This window comes from Hesperophylax consimilis, chromosome 30 (assembly GCF_061612785.1).
Source record: "Hesperophylax consimilis isolate HC1 chromosome 30, BYU_Hcon_1.0, whole genome shotgun sequence".
NCBI lineage: Eukaryota > Metazoa > Arthropoda > Insecta > Trichoptera > Limnephilidae > Hesperophylax > Hesperophylax consimilis.
In genome coordinates this window covers 105457-126820 of record NC_142865.1, presented here as the reverse complement: position 1 = coordinate 126820, position 21364 = coordinate 105457, and the positions used below count along the sequence as shown (strand labels likewise).

The 21364-nt window shown below is 35.3% G+C and overlaps 1 protein-coding gene across 1 annotated transcript; it reads left to right on the top strand.

Moving 5' to 3' along the window:
• Nucleotides 1–243: 243 nt before the first annotated feature.
• Nucleotides 244–20580, top strand: LOC149409490 (uncharacterized). Its single transcript, XM_089649557.1, has 15 exons — nt 244–381; nt 1053–1183; nt 2299–2458; nt 4215–4309; nt 5253–5367; nt 10701–10832; nt 10947–11059; nt 11851–12034; nt 14076–14210; nt 14767–14856; nt 15399–15673; nt 16376–16501; nt 17116–17338; nt 17954–18139; nt 19502–20580. The coding sequence occupies exons 1-15, from the start codon at nt 288–290 to the stop codon at nt 19726–19728; spliced, it is 2286 nt and encodes a 761-aa protein (XP_089505683.1). The 5' UTR covers nt 244–287; the 3' UTR covers nt 19729–20580.
• The last annotated feature ends 784 nt before the right edge of the window (nt 20581–21364 follow it).

The following is a 21364-nucleotide window of genomic DNA, read 5'->3' as shown; positions in this document are numbered from 1 at the left end:
TTACTTAATCACTAGCCTTGTTCGTTATTAATAATAACAATTGCATAATACCTTTTTATAAAAAAATAAAGCATAAGGAGATAAACTTATGTCGCCGCGCGCGTGTTGTCCAGGAACAGGCTGTCAGTCGTCAGCTGTCAGCTCAACTGTGCAGTTTTGCTAACATTCACATGTGGCAAACGTAAAAATGTTATGTATTGATGGTTCTTGGCTATAACACTGTGGTTGGATGGCAGGTGTCTGTGGACGGTAACGTGACCACCAGTATCCTGAGCTTCACCCCCACGATGGAAGACGCGGGCAAGTACCTGTGCTGCAGATCCGTGGTGACCGCCCTGCCGGACTCCGTCGTGGAGGACGGCTGGAAACTTAACATCTACCGTAAGTATACCTATATCTAATCATAATGCTTCCATGACAAAACAGGACATTGAAGAAAAGTGGAAAAAATAACAAATCTCACCTAACCTTACCGATCCGAACCAAGAAGTGTGACCTAAACTAACCTAACGTAAACTAAACTAGCCTAGCATAACTTAAACTATCCTAATCTAATTTGTGTACAGCGCTTAGACTGAATTTTACCCAAGCCAGGCAATGATCCAAAATATTAATTGACCGTTAGTTATAATATGTAGGTACCTACATCTCGCATATATTATGTATTTTAAATGCCAAAGTACAGCTGAATATAACCAAAACTGGTATCTTTAATAAAAATTATCCTAAAACTTAATAAATGTTAAAAGATAAACTAGTACCTATTCACAAAACAGACATTTTGTCATTTCACACTCTTCGCTGGGGTGGTGGTCAAGGCGGCGGTACACCGGCTTAGAAGTGATTCACAATAAACCGTGATACCCACTGCATGGATAGTACACAATCGAAATTATTTTAGTACACGCTTTTGTAAAATACAGTTCTCCATTCGAAATTATAGGTCCAACTGCAAACTTTTGGATCACGAAATGCATTCACATTTCTTGTGCTTTTATTATTCTATGGTGATACCCTGCACGAGTGTTAAGATATATTTTTTCAAATTTCAGATATACCCATAGTAAAACTGGACCTCGGAAAGAACCTGAAAGCCAGCAGTATACACGAGGGGACGGATGTCTACTTCGAGTGCAACATCCGCTCAAACCCTTGGATTGTCAAAATTCACTGGTATCAAAACGTAAGTGTTCTTCTTACATACCTTCTTCTTTAGTGTTTAGTAACTAATTATTTTTTTAAATGTATACAAAAATTTATAAAAATTAAAGCACGTATTTTAGGTATTTTATTATGTTGACAGGTGTTTCGGCGTTCAAGGCCATTTTCAAACTGTGGTTGGGTCACGTTGAGACGACTTATTTATATGATTCTATTTCAGTTTCAATTTTGATGATATCTCAAATGATTTATTACCGGTTAAACCGATATATTAAGAAAGAATTTGTGACAGTAAATTTTCTATTCTTTTGGGTATTTTGAAGTGTGTTTTCACCACATAAAATGGTTTTTTTATTGTTTAATAATGACGTAACTGCTATTTATTTTTTTGGTTTTGTGAACATGCTGAGAAGTGGGAAATAAATATTTTTTCTTAATTTACTAATTAATGTTTTAAAAGAATCATTCGTTCATAATTTAATTAATTTCTAATTGTTCAAGTAAATTTAATCTACGACCTTGGGGTTTAGGCTCGTTGTTGTCAAGCGGAACATGATTATTCACTAAGAGATGTTCTGCGAATTTTGAAGAAGTGCTTTTATGATTGTAACATCGTATGTGTTATTGAATCTAGTTGATTTAGCCCTTCCCGTTTGTCCTATATAAGTAGCGTTACAGTCGGCGTGGTCACATTTTAATTCATATATATGCCACTATTGTTAAGTATAGGATTTCTACTTTTTGAATTTTTAAGGCTTGTTCCTATAAAATTGGTTGGTTCTAATTTCTTTTGCTATTTTTACAGATATTGGACCGATAAATTCCAGGCATGCAAATTTTTCAATTCTGTTGTTTTATACACCGGTTATCAATCGCAATTGTTTTTATCATTTCCTTTTCTTTTAAAATACTTGTAAAAAACGAAAATCGTTGCAGAATTTTGTAATAATAACATTGTTAAATTTGATTTAAATTATTTTTTTATAAAAATTAAATGGTGTTCTACGAATTAAACACAAGCAATATCAATATTTTATTTAAGACATTTTCTCATAACTTACTACATTTCAGAGAACCATTGGTGTTGAGTATACATAGTTATTAACAATTTTCAAAATGAACGAGTCCTTTTTCCAGGATGAAGTGTTGGTGTCCAACGCTCATGAGGGAATCATCATCACCAACCAGAGTCTGGTGCTGCAGCGGATCAAGAAGAGCCGCGGCGGGGTGTACCAGTGCAAGGCCACTAACGAGGAGGGGGAGGGGAAAAGCAACAAGATTTTCCTGGACATAAAATGTAACTATTTACTTACACTAACCATTCAGTTCTCGAAGGAGTTCCACGGTTGATCGTGGCTCCATACTAAACTGAAGTAAATTATGTTTCTATCGCCAAACCAGCGAATTCCACACCTCGACACATCAGGACCATTGGCTTCTTAAACTCAGTAAATTCAATGCGGTGTCATTGTAATTGTTGCAGTACGGTGCGTGTTCGGGCATATGGCCGATTGTTAACTCCAATAGTTTACTCCCTACCTTCCCAATTCTGCAGTGGTACTGATTACAAGTTGCTAGGTTGCAATTCAGGGTTAAGCGCAATTCGCAGAGGAGTTTTTTTCGTGCTGGCATAAGACATTATGAGGACACCAAGACCAAATGTAGGACTTTCATTATTTTGGTGGCATCCTCTCAGAGTTCCATTCCGTTCCCTTTTCTATATTTCATACACAAGAAAACTCGCGACCGGATATATTCCGGTATATTCTTAGAGCTATCGAAACACTAGTCCTTTTCTCACTGGATAGATTCAATAGTATTGAACAGTTTTCAATAGTTTCAATAATCATTTCAGTACAATATTATTTTCTATTGATAGGTAGGTAGGTACCTATTTAATTTAGATACCTACATTTCAAATAGTTTCATATACAAAAAGCAGTAATTAGTAAATTACAATGGATAAAATAGCTACTAAGATTAGTTCATTAAAATTAACGGCAAAGATTGTTCGGTCGCATACAGACCGCATATGATTTAGTCAAATTCTTAGACCAGAGGACTAAATTATGTCAGTTGAAGACAATATCTAGTCATCATAGGATATTTGAAACAATTCAATGTGGATTATCAGATTTGGTTTCACTTCCAGAATTCGAGTCAAAGAATGACATTTTGGAGGTTTCTCGCGAGTTTGAGGAATTATATTTTGAGGTTACGTCAGCGCGCTGTACTAATGCTGCAATTCCAAGTGATAATCATATATTAGACGAGGAGTTAAAACGAGCGTTCATAGTTTTTGGCTCCTAAAATAATAATTCCATCATTCAGTGGTCACATTGGATACATGGGCCGACATTTTTCAATTCATTTAAAAGTTTAGTGCATGAAAGCAGCATTCTATGTAACACTGGAAAATTAAATTATCTGATAAGTAGTGTGAAGGATACAGCGTTATCTCTTATTAAAACGATTCTATTGATACAAGATAATTATAAATTAGCATGGGATACGTTATTGAATTATTATTTGAGCTCTGGCGTAAAAAAGGCGATTTAAATAAAGGAAGATAATGAATGCGAACACATATTTCAATCAACATTTGACCACTCTATTTGGTAATTAGAAAGATGAGATTCCCAGTGTATAAAAATTAATGCATATTTTGGCAGCGCAACATCGAATAATTAAATGCCTGAAATGTAATGGTGCTCATCACTTAACCAAGTGTGAGGATTTGTTATTATTAAATTTAGGCAGCAGGAGATACTTTGTTAAAAAGTAAAGGTGGTGTTTCAATTGCTTGAATCCACACCTCATTAAAGATTGCCGATCTAAATTTAGATATGTATATAAAATGCAACAGAACGCACAACACACTATTACATAGTGATGAAAGGTTCCCTTCACCAAGCAACCTTTCTACTGAAACCAAGGCTCAGGTTTATCAGTTCTATTGAACCCTTCAATTATAATATTGGCATATTAAGTATGTTAATTTTAGGAAAAACTGAATGTATTAATAATAATTAATGTTTCTTTTTACTTTTCAGACAAGCCCTACTGTCGGCCTGGACAGCCTGTGATTTATAACATTGCTAGGAATGAGGAAGCCAACATCTCCTGTCAGTTAATGGCCAACCCCATGGTAAGAACCAACTTTTTATTTATTTATATAAATAGGGCTAGGCACTGGTTCCTTCGATGTTGGGAACCTTCCTTTGTGTCCGCAGGGCTTGGGAACTGGTTCATCTGATATTGAGAGCTTTTTTTGGTGCCTGCAGGACTTGAAAACTGGTTTATCTAATTTGGAACCGTAAATTGGAGAAATTTATTTTTCCTAATTTAGGTGATTATTAACCAATATTTCGAACCCAAAATCAGCATGGATAAGATAAAAGATTGTGTAAATGTATGAAGAATGGTAAGGCTGTTGGTTTCGACAATTTTGCTGCTGAATACTTTAAGGCGATGCCATACGTAGTAATGCAAAATTATGTCTTTTTGGTTTGAAAATTTGGTCGCCTAGAAATGTTTTATATGCTTTAATTAAATACTGCGAGTAGAATACATCTTGACATTTGAAATAATCGAGTATTTTTTATATAAGTCTTTTTATAAGCCCAGAAAAAAAAATAATTTATGGGCCTATCAAAACTGCTTTAAAGTTCAAACTCTCCTACTTGCGAACCCATTTTCGGTTATGATTTTAAAGAATGAGTTAATGATGAATATAAGTCTAAAGTCATGGTGTTTGAAAGAGAGAGTACGAAAACAGTGTGCAAGTGAGTGTAAAACTATGTATGATCGCGTGAGAAATAAGGAGATCTGCAAATAATGAAAGGCTGATGTAAGCATAATGAGTAAGATTAAGAAAGGGACGCTTAGATGGTTTGGGCATGTAGAGTAAATGAATGAAGAAAGGAGTGTAGAATAATAGAAGAGTATGTATGAGACGATGTATAAATGTGAATGAGGCAAGGAGTGTGTGCTAAGACCGGGTTGTTTGGCAGTCCGTCCTCTTTGCCTACCCTTGTGGAGAAACGGCGTGATGGTTAGTTAGTTAGTTCACCAGTATTTAAACGTTTTAGGATCCCGTACACTTTACTTGGAAGTTCAACAACTCGGATGTGATGTCCACCACGTTACCGGCTAATCGAGTCATCATCTTCAAACAAGGAAACAACTTTGTTTCTAAAATAGATGGTAAGTTATTCACGAAATCACACTATAAATTATTTTACATTATTTTTTCCATCTCAAAGGAGCTAGTATTTTATTTTTCTTTTATATATATTCAATAATATTATTATTAAATTTACAAAAAGTTAATTTATAAACATCTGAGTCATTATTATTGTGCCTGACAGCTGTTTCACCCTCTGAAGGCATTATCTTATTATACTGTGGTGAAGACACTTACAGACTGTATATTTATATCGTTTCCATGTAGGTATTTATAATGAAAACAAATAGTTTTAATTTTTATTACCTAATGATTAATAATTTGGGTGAGTCGGGGGTTTCATGCATTATTTTACATTATTATCCTTTTTATATTCTACAATAATTGTACTCGGTTCCAACATATCTAGGAATGGCGAGCAAATTATATTTTTTGTTCATTTATCAAACTAGTTTTAGGATTATCAGAATTTTGATTAATTTCCGGCTGCGCTAAAAGATTTGGGTAAAATTCGGTTTATGGGAGTCACTCGAATAACCGAAATTAACAACACTTTTTATTTTTTGGTTGGCACTTCTGAAATGTGAGACTAATAAATCGTCACTAATTTGATTTTCTTATGTCATAATTGATAAATAAAACATGGTTTCTATGTATCGCGTACGAAATTTCAAAACCCTATAACTCAGTTAATAGTGCCGACCCCCACCTAATTCTTACAGATTCGGATTCCCCAGCCCTAAATTAGTCTAAATCAAGTTCAATTTCGGTTATTCGAGTGACTCCCATAAACCGAATTTTTTCCAAAGATTTAGCTTAGGGCCTTTTTTGTGTATACCTTCAGCGTCACGTGTAAGAATAATCACACAGCATAACTTGTTTATGGAAAATTGACAGATCAATCATTCATAAGAAAACAATAGGCACCCTTTCACAAACTATTATTTTTTTGAAGTAATTCGAATTTCTTTATAAATTTAATTTAGATTAAATTTGATAATATTATTATTAAGTTCTGCAAGTGTTTTAGTTTTTTATTATTGTGACAGCTGTTTCGGCTTACAAGGCCATTTTCAAACTGTGGTTAGTCCACATTGAGACGACGTTTTTATACTATTTCAAATGTAAATTTTGAAGGTGCATACATTGATTTATTACTGGTTACACCGATGACATGATCTATTGTTGGTTAAACCAATCTATGTTTTCCCCTCAGTAAATGGTAATGGGTTCTTAATTATTTACTAATGACTTTATTGCTATGAATTATTTGGGTGCATTATACTGCTTGGGTTTTGTGAAAATACTAAGAAGTGGTGAGTAAATTATTTTCCGTACTTTATTAATTAGTGTTAAATTTGGGTCATTCGTTCGTTTATTGATTTCTAATTGTTCAAGTAAATTTAATCTAATGCCCTTTTTTTCTATATGCAATGGTTTAGGACCCTTGTTGTTAAGTGGGTTATGATTATTCACCAAGAGATGTTCTGCGAATTTTGAGGATGTGTTTTTATTATTATAACATCGTATATGTTCTTGGAATCTAGTTGAGAATGCCCTCCCCATTTGTCCGATGTAAGTGGCGTTACAATCGGCGTGGTCACATTTTAATTCATATATGCCACTGTTATTGAGTATAGGGATTTTACTTTTAGAGTTTTTAAGGCTTGTTCCTAAATTATTGTTTGTTCGAAAAGCTATATTTAAACCACATTTTTTAATTTCTTTTGCAATTTTTTCAGATATTGGGCCGAGGAATTCGAGACATGCAAATTTTTCTATATTTTTGTTATTTACCGGATATATTAAATTGATTTTATTTTTATATTTCTTATTTTTTATTATTTTTTCAATGTTATTTGCCTCATAGCCGTTATTAATCGCGATCGTTTTTATCGTTTCCTTTTCTTTTACATAAGCTTTATTGTCTAAGGGAATGTTAATGAGTCTATGTACCATTGAATGGTACGCTGATAATTTATGAGACCAAGGATGATTTGAATTTGAATTTATTGTTGTATCTGTAAAAGTTGGTTTTCTAAATATTTCAAAGGTATGTTTATTATTACTTTTACCAATTGTCAGATCTAAAAAGTTTATTTTACCTTCAATCTCATGTTCAACTGTGAAGCAGATTTTATTATTAACGGTGTTGGCCCAATTAGTAAAGATATCTAACTGTCGGTTGGTACCATTCCAACATATAAGGATGTCGTCTACGTATCGGACATAATATACTATATGTTTAGCTAAGGGAGATTTAAGAATTATATTTTCAATATAATCCATAAATATCTCCGCTAGAAGTGGACTTAATGGTGACCCCATGGGGAGACCATCATGTTGTTGGTAATATATATCATTGAAAAGGAAATAATTTGTATCTACGCAGATTTTTATGAGCTGGAATAACTCTTTTCTTATTACCGGATTGATATTGCATTTTTCCAAGATATTTTCAATTATTATTAGGCATTCTTTAATGGGGATGTTGGTAAATAGGGATTTTACGTCTAGAGAAATGAATTTACAGTTATGCGGGAGATTAAATTTTTTTTATTTTATTAACTAGTTCTATCGAGTTTTTGACACTGTAACGTGGTGAAAAATTTGTTAATTTTTTGAAGATGAAGTTAAGTCTTTTAGCCAGGTTTGATGTAGGGGCGTTAATAAAAGATACTACGGGCCTTATTGGATTATTCGCTTTATGGAGCTTAGGTTGGCCATACAACCCAAGAGCCCCAGCTCTGTATGGCCAACCTAAGCTCCATAAAGCGAATAATCCAATAAGGCCCGTAGTATCTTTTATTAACGCCCCTACATCAAACCTGGCTAAAAGACTTAACTTCATCTTCAAAAAATTAACAAATTTTTCACCACGTTACAGTGTCAAAAACTCGATAGAACTAGTTAATAAAATAAAAAATTTTAATCTCCCGCATAACTGTAAATTCATTTCTCTAGACGTAAAATCCCTATTTACCAACATCCCCATTAAAGAATGCCTAATAATAATTGAAAATATCTTGGAAAAATGCAATATCAATCCGGTAATAAGAAAAGAGTTATTCCAGCTCATAAAAATCTGCGTAGATACAAATTATTTCCTTTTCAATGATATATATTACCAACAACATGATGGTCTCCCCATGGGGTCACCATTAAGTCCACTTCTAGCGGAGATATTTATGGATTATATTGAAAATATAATTCTTAAATCTCCCTTAGCTAAACATATAGTATATTATGTCCGATACGTAGACGACATCCTTATATGTTGGAATGGTACCAACCGACAGTTAGATATCTTTACTAATTGGGCCAACACCGTTAATAATAAAATCTGCTTCACAGTTGAACATGAGATTGAAGGTAAAATAAACTTTTTAGATCTGACAATTGGTAAAAGTAATAATAAACATACCTTTGAAATATTTAGAAAACCAACTTTTACAGATACAACAATAAATTCAAATTCAAATCATCCTTGGTCTCATAAATTATCAGCGTACCATTCAATGGTACATAGACTCATTAACATTCCCTTAGACAATAAAGCTTATGTAAAAGAAAAGGAAACGATAAAAACGATCGCGATTAATAACGGCTATGAGGCAAATAACATTGAAAAAATAATAAAAAATAAGAAATATAAAAATAAAATCAATTTAATATATCCGGTAAATAACAAAAATATAGAAAAATTTGCATGTCTCGAATTCCTCGGCCCAATATCTGAAAAAATTGCAAAAGAAATTAAAAAATGTGGTTTAAATATAGCTTTTCGAACAAACAATAATTTAGGAACAAGCCTTAAAAACTCTAAAAGTAAAATCCCTATACTCAATAACAGTGGCATATATGAATTAAAATGTGACCACGCCGATTGTAACGCCACTTACATCGGACAAACGGGGAGGGCATTCTCAACTAGATTCCAAGAACATATACGATGTTATAATAATAAAAACACATCCTCAAAATTCGCAGAACATCTCTTGGTGAATAATCATAACCCACTTAACAACAAGGGTCCTAAACCATTGCATATAGAAAAAAAGGGCATTAGATTAAATTTACTTGAACAATTAGAAATCAATAAACGAACGAATGACCCAAATTTAACACTAATTAATAAAGTACGGAAAATAATTTACTCACCACTTCTTAGTATTTTCACAAAACCCAAGCAGTATAATGCACCCAAATAATTCATAGCAATAAAGTCATTAGTAAATAATTAAGAACCCATTACCATTTACTGAGGGGAAAACATAGATTGGTTTAACCAACAATAGATCATGTCATCGGTGTAACCAGTAATAAATCAATGTATGCACCTTCAAAATTTACATTTGAAATAGTATAAAAACGTCGTCTCAATGTGGACTAACCACAGTTTGAAAATGGCCTTGTAAGCCGAAACAGCTGTCACAATAATAAAAAACTAAAACACTTGCAGAACTTAATAATAATATTATCAAATTTAATCTAAATTAAATTTATAAAAAAATTAAATGGAGTTCTACGAATTAAACACAAAAACAATAAAAAAATAAAAATAATTCGAATTTCACTCGAGACACTTCGGAAGCCAATTTTATTTACATTACAAACCAATTAAAAAAAAAGAATTTATATATTATGGTGCGTAACCAGTGGTGTAATGATTTTCTGGGCCCAGATGCTTAGAAGATGTTAAAATTTATTAGCAAAAAAAGTGCTGCAAAGGAAATTAAAATGATCTCTCCTGTCTATTTTCCAAACTGTGTTCTTATTGCGAGTGAATAAATTGGTTCAATGCCTCGTTTTCTGAGCGTTTGAGGCCTCGCCTGCCTGTGTTTTTCTCTCGTTCCTTTTTCACACTAATTGAAACAAGGACAAGTGTGTTTTTATCGCAATACAGCCTTGACATTTTTGGTAATAACCTAAAGAAATATCGATATGAAGTAATGCGTACGATCGATTATTAATATGAGAGTATGGAATGTATCGGCATCATCTCCTATCCTCTTCCTCTCCCCTTCATTTAACACCAAATTAATTTTAAGATACTAAAACTTAATTTCTAATGCACTTTAACATAAGAAACTTCTGTGGCTTGACTTCAGTTAATTGTATATTTATCTCATATATTATATAAAAGCTGTTTGTTTCTTACAAATAAATAAATAAATAAATATTTGCTAAATGTATTGACTTGAATGAGTTGTGGTCAGTTTACAAGATTGCCTGATGGGCGGTGCCTGTGATTTATTTGTCTTTAGCAGAAAAGGTTTATACGAAAAGGAAAGGCAGTATTTTATGAGGTAAAACATAAATAAATGTCAATTCATAAATGTATATATTCCAGGATTGTCGTATGCCACCAGTGTTGCCACGTACAAGCCGAGGAATTCCTCGGACTACGGAACCCTGATGTGTATTGGAGCCAATGTGGTTGGTTTACAGGACACTCCCTGTGTTTTCCACATCATTCCCGCTGGTAACAAATTATTTCTTTTTAACTGAAAATATGTTCTAAAACTCCCATCTACATCCATACATCACCAACGTAACGCTTACCAAATAATTTACACAACATTTATTTGCTATATAGGAAAACCTGACCCAGTGGGTAACTGCTCTGTCACCAATCAAACAAAGGACTCTGTACAAATCAATTGTACGGAGGGATATGATGGAGGATTGACCCAACGATTTCTTGTACAGGTAAATTCCATATACGCTATGTCCATATAGGTAATTTAGCAGGGATTTCTGGGGGTTCTTGAGTTGATTTTCTCTCGAAAGCGGCGCTATACACATAATGCAATTATTATTCACAGGGTGAGGTTTTTCCAGGTCTTGGCAGTGAATGCGCCTGCTCACCAGTTGCACTGCAGTGGGAGGGATGGATTCACTCCGTCACTTCTGGACACATTAACCCCTCAGATTCCTACCCACCCTCGTACCTTTTTCCTTCTCAAAACTTCCTCACCTTCCTTTTCTTAAAAAAACCCTCTACTAAGAGAAATTATTTACCTCAAGACCACTTTTGTGGAATTATTTACCTCAGAACCACCTTTGTGGAATTATTTACCTCAGGACCACCTTTGTGGAATTATTTACCTCAGGACCACTTTTGTGGAAATATTTACCTCAGGACCACCTTTGTGGAATTATTTACCTCAGGACCACCTTTGTGGAATTATTTACCTCAGGACCACCTTTGTGGAATTATTTACCTCAGGACCACCTTTGTGGAATTATTTACCTCAGGACCACCTTTGTGGAAATATTTACCTCAGGACCACCTTTGTGGAAATATTTACCTCAGGACCACCTTTGTGGAAATATTTACCTCAGGACCACCTTTGTGGAAATAAACACTCACTATAGGGAAGTGCCTCTAACTTCTCATTTTTGTAGGTTAAGTTTATTGCCCGTACTGTTAACTAAATAAAATTACCCCAATTAATGATTTTTAGTGATGAAATAACAATATTTTATTACCTCTCCAGGTCTACAATGCACACACTAACTTCCTCCTTAAGAACGCCACCTTCGACTCTACGCAGATGGACTTTATCAACCTTCCCAGTGCGTCAGTTCTCAACATCGATGTGTACGCATTCAACAAGAAAGGTCTCAGCGAAGTGTATTCGCTGCAAACTCATACGCTAAAGGAACCACTCAAACAAACAGGTGAACAACGCACACTTGATGAGATTTCAATTGATTTTTAACTGTCCATTTGCTGACCCTTATTAATCCTTAAGGTTTCATCTCTCACAGTCTGCTAACTCAAACTGTAATGTTTTAAATTCTATGAAAAACATACCGAAATGAGATTTTCAATGCCAAAAGTATAATAGTGATTTATTTTTGGGGTATTATGCCGTGTCTGTCCTCCTTCTTTAGCCAACGTTTGGGACAGCACTACTGTTTGGGATATTGTACCCCAAAAATAAATCACTATATTACGAAACAAAATATCTGTAAAATTCCAGTATATATTTCAAATAGAGCTTAAAAGCTCTCAGCCAAACTTTTTCCACTGGAAACCATGTAAGTTACATACACACGTAACTATCGGTACAGAATTTAAAGTAGGTAGGTGACTATGGAAATGTTGACTTTGAACGGGTGGAAGCTTGGTCCTACCCAGCATATTACCAGCAAAGAGTTGCATATGTGGTTATCGTGGTGTATAAATGAAAAGATCTCTCACTCAGGTATAGCGTTTATTGATTAGTCGCAAGCTGATTTACAATCACAATATTTCACGTTTATTTATGCACAAATACTATGGAATGTTCGCGGAACTAGGTCGTAGTACAATAGGTAGGTGCAGCCGACGATAGTAAAAACTGAACACTAATAATATGCTCGCTGCGTCGGGCCTATTTATATTGTTCGGCCGGTGGCGACAGCAGGTAGTTAAATGGCAACTAAATCGAGGCCACTCGCTCGATCTGGACCTTTCGCGAACTTTCGACGGCGTGGCAATTATGCCTAGGCCGTAGACTCGAACCTTTTGGCGAGTTCTCGTAATGTGTAAGACCGACTTGCGATATTATTGTTGTCGTTAGACCAGTAGGTGCTTTGCAGTACGTAGGTTGCTTTGTTTACGATGCGATTTGAACTGCAGGTACATAATTCGGGAGTAGGTACTAAGTAGGTCGAGCGGTTTATTATTAATTAGTTAATCTAGATTTTTCTCGACGCTACACATATGTTACAATTATCTATAAAATCTTTTACAAAATAACTAAATGACATTTTTTTAAATGAACACACAAATATAGCTAAGTTACAGTGATTGCCTACTTTAGTGATTCAATAAAAAACGTTAATAATTCTTTATTTTTCGGAATAACTTTATTAAGTAAAACCTCAAATTGTAATTCAGATTTTTGTTTAGAAATCGCTAATATTGTCTTCAATAATTCGTTATTCCGAAAAATAAATATTCATTCTAGACTTGCAGAAAAGTCAATAGATGTCGCACATTAAAAAAAAAAAAAAGATAGGTTTATCTAAAAAGACGCTGTCTAGATTGCATTTAGTTCGGGTTGAATCTTGCGATCATACATAAAGATAGTTGCCAATAAAAAAATAAAAAATAAAAAAAATGTGCGGTGAAAAAACAAAGACAATGTTGGTAGTTCTTATTCGAAGTATGATACAGTTAAAAGTGACCGAGGGGGATAGGGTCCCATTAGCTCAGTGGTAGAGCGGTGTCTTGGCAAGACAAGGGTCCTGGGTTCGAGTCCTAGATGTGACAGTATCCTTTTCTGATTTTTCTATTTCAGATTTTCGTTTAGAAATCGCTCTTATTGTCTTCAATAATTAAATGTTAATAATTCTAGTTGGGAAAGTATACACTTATTTATTTTGTTTTATTATCAACAACAGTAAGAACTTAAAACATTAACACAGTAAATACCTGCAATATTGAACAAAAACTTTAACACTTTTCACACAATCTGATTTTACTTTCCAACAACATGGCTGTTTCTGTTGATACGGCGTTTGTTCAAGTGAACTAATAGAGACTTGAGTGCTGACCGTAAGTGTATAGAGACTTGAGTGGCATGGTGAACAAAAGAACCCCTCACATTATATATAAGCGAGCTGCAGGTCCTCCTGCGCAATCTCAGTCAGAATGCAGGAAGGTACTGAGACGCACGAGGCCCATTGGTAAATAGAATGAGTAACTAATGAGTGTGTGCATGTGCTGCAGGTGGTCTAGTGATGTCCCTGCAGCTGACTCCGCTTCTACGCATCCTGCTGGGTGTGGCGGGACTGCTGGTGGTGCTGACCGTCTTCCTGATAGTACTGGCTAAGTGCCGCAAGCCTAGACGGACTACCGCTAATGGTATTGTACATTTTAAAATACTTTTCCTTGTTTTTTCAACCACATTCAACTTCCCGTTATCAACAGGGATAACTAAAATCTCCAAAATTAGTAATCTCCATCTTCTTCTTTGGTTGTTTCCACATTTCTTTTCCTTACTTGACGAGGTTCTTCCACTTCTTGCGGTTCTGCCGATACCGACGTTCCGGACGCCTGTGATCTTGATATTTGGTCACTCCAGTGCATTGGTAATCTTCCTGTGCTTCTCCTGCCAACACTTAGCCAGGGACCTGAGTTTCTCCAAGTTAAAGTCGTCAGTTTGGCTGTTAAAAATATCTTAGGATACGCCGTAAGCAGACCTTTGAAAGTCTATTGTGGATGTCTAGTTTTACCAGATGTATTTTCCGTTGCCTAAAGAGTGAATTTATTGTATTTATTGTACAGCGTACATAATGATAAAATGCATGGGGTATTTTATCCCTGACCCTTTATGGTAACGACAGTTTTGTTTTGCATCTTTGCATGTTGAAGGTAAAGAAAGAAGGTTTGATTAAATGCCAATATTTGGTTATTGCAGGTCAAGGATCTACCAAGGCCTACGCAGATCACCCTGATGGATCCAACATTCCACTAAACGCCACCGACACAGAAAGCGTCGATAGTTTAGGTACAGTTGTTTCACCTCTAACCATATTTACATTTCCGCTCAATGAATAATCTATCAATATTTGAATAACTCCTACTACCATTATTATAGGCAGAAAATGTCGCTTGTGCAATGAAAGGACACATTTGCCAACTCAGTCACTAACTAGTCAACTATTATATTGAACTATTTGGAATATTTAACCCATTGAAGAGATAAACCGATTGTGAGCTTGTCTGTTTGCTCTAAGTAAGCTCAGATTTCTCTTATTCAAGTGAAATTGTTCAAACATTTTCAAATATCGAAATTAATTCTTGACTTTCTTAAAACTTTCTTGAAACGTGACCAATATGGGGCCTAGGAGTCAACAGTCCTTAAATAGATGACATCAGTTATATTTCAAATCAATATAGATATTTTCGGGCAGTTCCGGAGTTCGGGCAGTTCGGGGACATAACAAGCTTTTTAAATGTCAAAAGAAGAAATAGGCGTTGATTTGCCATTTGGTGACAATGTTACATTTGGATTTCTGTGCAGTAACCAAATGTAAATTTTCATTACAGACAAAAGTCCCGACATATTGCTGGATGGTAAAATGGCAGACAAGACTAACAGCAAGCTCGCCAAACTCAAGGCCGCCAATGCTGCGCTGAACTCTCCTAGCGCAGACATCACCAAGGACCACGGCTTTAACACAACGGGGAAACCACAAAGCCGCGATAGCAACCCCAGCGATATCTACAACGGACAATATGTTCAGATTGACCCGTTGAGGTACGGAGCTCAAATGGTGCAACAGACCAGATTGCCGGTCTACAGGTTACAGAGTGGACAGCAGGTACATTTAATCTATGTTTTCTAACAGTTTTTTCTTGCATTGTGCATTTATTCATTAATTTGAGGTCATCTTTGGATGAATGCTGTGGAGGGTCTTATGGTGATGGAAGGAGTAAATATGGGTTTTAAAGAGAACTGTGCTGTCGGAAGTTGGTAACACAATAGCTGGCTAATCAGATGTATAAACTACCCATTCTCAAACGGAACAAAATTCAAGCGTTTTTGTTGGGCACGTTTGGCATGCCTTTTCACTGCGCACCGGGTGCTCTAAGATTATTGACCATAATTCTTTGGAATTCATTAAAGTATTGGTACAACAAATACAGCATTTCGACTCCTATTTTATATCAGGTGTTTGTGGTCTCCAGACCAGAGGTGTAATACTACGTATATACAAAAAACTTAATAGTAGTAACAACTCGTATTTGTTATGCAGGTTGCGTTTGTACACGGTCTTAAATTGTGTTATATTATGTAATATGTGAGAACCTATCTTGTCTCCAGTTTTGATTGGAACCTAACATAACTGCAGTTTTGGTTAGAACCTAACCTAACCCAACTTAACTGCTGTTTTGATTGAAAGCCCGTGCCTGTGCTGGTCACTCAAGGTTTCACTGAGCATGTATATATTGCATGGCATATTAGAAAGCTTTCGTGTATGTCATTACCTTGTTTATTTCTTACCAATTGTTTGTTCATCCAGGTATATGTCACAAGTAATCCAAATGCAGAAGAGGAGAGAAGAGAGGAAATGAGAGGGCATGTGTACGATCGGGTTTACGAGGACATGATTAAGTTCAGAAGATCTCCCGGAGTGCAATCGCAGATGGTAAGCAATAATTTAATTATTTCTGAATTATTCATACCTAACTTCAAACTAATTGTAGGTAAATATGTGGCTTCTCTTTCGGTTCTGTTGCAGGCTACTTACCGACAACTAGCCACCACCACAACACTTTACACATAGAAAATACCTATACAATTTTGTTGCTGTCATTGTTTTTGTTTTTAGTTTCAATGGCCATATTTGTATAATATCACTAAAGAAAACAAAAAATCAAAATAAAGTTAGTAAGAATTCTTGAAGAATTTAGTTTTTAATCCTTGGAAGGTGATAATATTAATAAATCTAAACAAAACATAAAACAGAACATGGTGAATAAAATAAAAAAGATAATAGTTGCAACTGGGAATCGAACCCAGAACGAGTCTACTAAGTGGAAAAACGTTCTAACACTAAGCTTTTGAGACCAGATTATTTAAATTAATTGAGGATAATATTGGTAAATTATTAATTTGAGATCAAAAAAATGGACAATTTTTTTTCTTCAAAAATAAATCACAATAACACTTTTACCAGGTTCATCTCTTAGTGTTGAACCAACACTGACATCCCTGCGAATAAAATGTATTTAAAATTCTCCATTGATTATTTTGTTTCAGACATCAGACACGTCTCCATTAAACCATCCCGAGCTGTACATCAACTGCCACCCGCCAATGCAAGCCCTCTACAGTATGGTGGGGGGGAGTGGCTCATCTACAATACAAAATGGCGGCAGCGGCGGCCATGTTTCTAACAAGATGGCGCCCAGTTGGTTTCCCGCCAACCAACACACTGTCAATTATAGTGCCACCGGCCAGCCACAGATGGTCTCCAGATCAGGTATCAACATAACTATGATATATTATGCAGTTATTTCAAATGGTGGAGGAAGTCAGGGACACCTGAGAAAAATATGGCACCATCAATGATTTGAGTCGGGTCATGTCAAAAATCAGAATAGCAGAAGATATGTGTGAAACGTTGTGTGCAGAGTATTTTTCATGACGTCGAGACCAACTCACCATTTTTTGTTTTTAGTGAGATACACGAAACAGATTTTCTAGATTATAGTTGGGTAATTTTTAACTAATAATTATAGTTATGTTATCTGCTTCCCCTTTTCTTATTGGGGTCCCTTTACTGCGCTGATTTCGCAGCCTTCGTCCATAGCAGGCTTTCTCCTTACTCAGATTTGTTTTTTTTATGTAGGAGACGGTTGACGCAAGGTCCCCGTGAGCACTTAAGCCATGGGCCCATTGTGCTATCTCCCATTTTTCCAGCCCTTGTTCCCTGGACTCATCTGTGGTCTGGAACCGTGTACCATTCCCCCATTGTAGGGTACACAGATTCTGTAGTCGTTGCTCTCAACTGGGTCTGAGGCGGCCCGAATGTCTTCCCTCGGGAATGGATCCTGGAATTAACCAATTATTCATGTAATTTTGTTTTTTCTTTCAGGGACGCCTCTTTCGAGTGGACCATCAAACGACAAAGATTACCTGATAATGTCGCCAGCCCAGAAGGCGACAGTCATTCCAAAGAATTACACACAATCTGGTAACATTTACCACGGCTTTGGACGCACTAACAACCAGTCATTTGACAGCACGCCTTACGCCATGCCCAGTATGACAGCGCAAAGAAGTGAGTTGACGTTTCAAAGTATCTAATATTGTGAAACAAATACATGTGAGAATAGTTACCTTGATAATAATAAATAGAAACCTTGGAAATGTTCTCTAAATATGAATATAATATCTAACTAACCATTGCCAGGGGTAGGCAGAGAGGACAGACCGCCACATAACTCTGTCTCGGCGTTTATTCACATTCATATATTATATTGTTTCATACATACTACTCTCATTTTGACTCTCATATTATGACCCAAATTTACTTCATTCACTTTTTTTTTTTAAAGAAAGTCAAACATTCCCAGGTTACGAATAACCTGACAATATTTGAAAATCTCCTACTACCACCACAGTAAGCTGAAAATGTTGCTTGTGTTCAGAGATGTGCTTTATTTCAAATAAATCCATTTCAAATGGTAATGCAAAATGCAAAATGGGTATTTTCCATTTTGCATTTTAAATGCTTTTTTGAAAACCATTTTGCATTTTGCATTTTAAATGCTTTTCTCAATGCATTTTCCATTTTAAATGCTTTTTTGCAACATTCTTCCTACTTTCTCCACTCATCTTTTTTTCATAAGCCCCAAATATCAGTCAGTCCTCAACCTCGCTATGAGAGATAATTTACATTTGTCAAGTTGCTCCCTGGCAATTGAGTGATACCATTACAAAAAATACTGATTCAAATACTGAACATGGCCGACGCTGTAATATTAAATGTTAGATAGCAGTTTCTATGTTTTTACGTTGGCAACATTAGTCCCGCGCAAATTTTTTGTGGTTTCATAATCTGTAGTCGTGGTGTTTTTGGATTTACCATCATGTAATATGTTCGTTCTACATTTTCATTATTGTTTATATGTTTCCATTATTAAATGACAAAATTGTTTAAAAATTCTATAATTATTTTAATTGTTTGACCTGAGAAACCATTTTGCATTTTTAATGCATTTTGAAAATAGGTATTTTGCATTTTGCATTTGAAATGCTTTTCTAAAAACCATTTTGCATTTTGCATTTTCAAATGGAAAAGTTTTGACCCATTTCCATTTTGCATTTCAAATGGTTTTGGGTACCCATTTTGCACATCTCTGCTTGTGTTGTGATGGAGGACTTAGCCAGCTGAGGAATTGAACACACTGCGCCTGGGTGGGACCCAAACGCGATGTCAACTCGGCCACCGACCGGTTGTGATCGTGCCATGTTGTCTTCTGGCGTGGGACTTCTGCTACCATTGATTCCGTGTCATATATTGTCCTTTCTTCGTTCAGCCATTTGGCCGCTCACAACTGCTGTATGCTCCGCGTACAACGGGTTAAACTGCTTGGAGTCATTTTATTAAATTATCTATATATCTTTTTATTTATTCCAGTTCTTTCACCATCATCCATGGGACCCTCCTCATTGCCAGTCAAATACGAAAGACTATCACCCGAAGACTCCATGAGATCACTCCACATTCGACTCGACCCACCCAACATCGAGAGCCGCTCACCAACTATTTCTCCTGAAATGTGCGAAATGACAACGGACTTCACTTCGCAGCACAGAACACCCACTGCGGAAGCCGAAACCATGCTTTTGGAAAGTTCCCACTAAAGTTACATAACCAAAGTGAATCAAAATCCATATTACCTGATTGTCCTCAACTGCATCATATTATCAGGTTCACTGCCAACTTCGCCGTTTGGCAGAATTGTAATGGTTCGAGAAACTCCGCACCCGCCAATTGGCATGTGCGTCAATATAACTTTCAGTGTTCAATATAAAACTGGCCCTGTCCTTGAATGAATCAAAATGGTTGTCCGCTTGTGGTTTTTGACTACCTAATCTAGTTATAAAGTTAATCTGTGTTGAATGTGGTTTACAAGATATTTTCCATGTTTATATATCGGAGTTTTCCAAGCCTTCACTGTCCGAGTCCGGCAGTGAACCTGTTAAAGCATCACAATCGCACTTCATCAATATCAGCAAAATATGCTAATATTAATAATCTCTAGGCGAAACCATCACAGCTGTGTCAATACAACTGTGTCAGCAATATCAACTTCATACGCCTTATCACAGATATGTCCTTAGCATGGCAGGTGAAATAATATGAAAAAATGTATGTTGTACCTACTTTTTGCATGAAATAAAATATTCAAATAAAAAAACTTACCACAGTCAAAGTAAAGTACGCAAAATTTAATAAATAATAATGTGTAGCTATTAATTCTAGATAATTAGGTAATTAAAGTAGTTATTTTTGTAAACAAAACTTGTGATGAAAGATCAATAATCTGCAAACAGAGATTTTTGATTAGTGCCATGCACCTAGGTTTAAAGACTGATTCTGTATATGAAAAGTATTATTAAATAATGAAGGATTCTGTATTACCATTTTGTTGTACAATTTCATGAATTTGAAGTCAGTACGATGTCAATTATCGCAACAACAATATATTAATGAATATTCTTATTTTCTGATAACACGTTATCCAAATACCTAGCTTGTTTTCTAAATGACAAATTATCATTAACTTTGTATTAGACTCTCTAACATATTTTCATATGAATGAAAAGTTAGTAAAATTATCTAAACAACAAATGTCCCGTATTTTATTTATGAGTGAATATATATATAATATATATCGGAACCGTCTTTTATGAGAATAACTTATTACCAAAATAACCCGTCAATATCTTTTGAGTTATCCTAACAACGCTGCGTTATCATTGCACTTCTTAGAATGAATTCAAATAAATCAAACAAATTTAAATTTAATTTTGAATTCAAAATGAAGTCATTTTTATATGGACTTCGTCCCCGCGCTTTATGCTGCATACAGGCATGAGAAAAAATGCTCTTGCTAAGCCACAAATTATGGAAATAGATTTAGCTACTGTGAGCGGCGTTTCGCGCCATTTGCGGTTGCTTCGTTCCTTTTCCATAAGTCGTAGTTCAGCTCGGAAGTTCAGCTCGCGTGTTTATACACACCCTTAAAAGCTTGAAATTTCTACTTACTAATGCATCTTCTTCTTATTCGAGATTTTCACTCTGTATCTTCTTCTTATTCGAGATGTCCACTGGTTATTTTCTTATTTTTTGAGATGTCCACTGATTATCTTCTTCTTATTCGAGATGTTCACTGGTTATCTTCTTCTTATTCGAGATGTCCATTGGTTATCTTCTTCTTATTCGAAATGTCCACCGATTATCGTCTTCTTATTTGAGATGTCCATTGGTTATCTT

Coding starts and splice junctions, on each gene's coding strand:
- LOC149409490 (XM_089649557.1), top strand. CDS start 288: ATGGAAGACGCGGGCAAGTACCTGTGCTGCAGATCCGTGGTGACCGCC. Junction 4,310..5,252: donor AGTTAATGGCCAACCCCATG/GTAAGAACCAAC, acceptor TAAACGTTTTAG/GATCCCGTACACTTTACTTG. Junction 5,368..10,700: donor CTTTGTTTCTAAAATAGATG/GTAAGTTATTCA, acceptor TATATATTCCAG/GATTGTCGTATGCCACCAGT.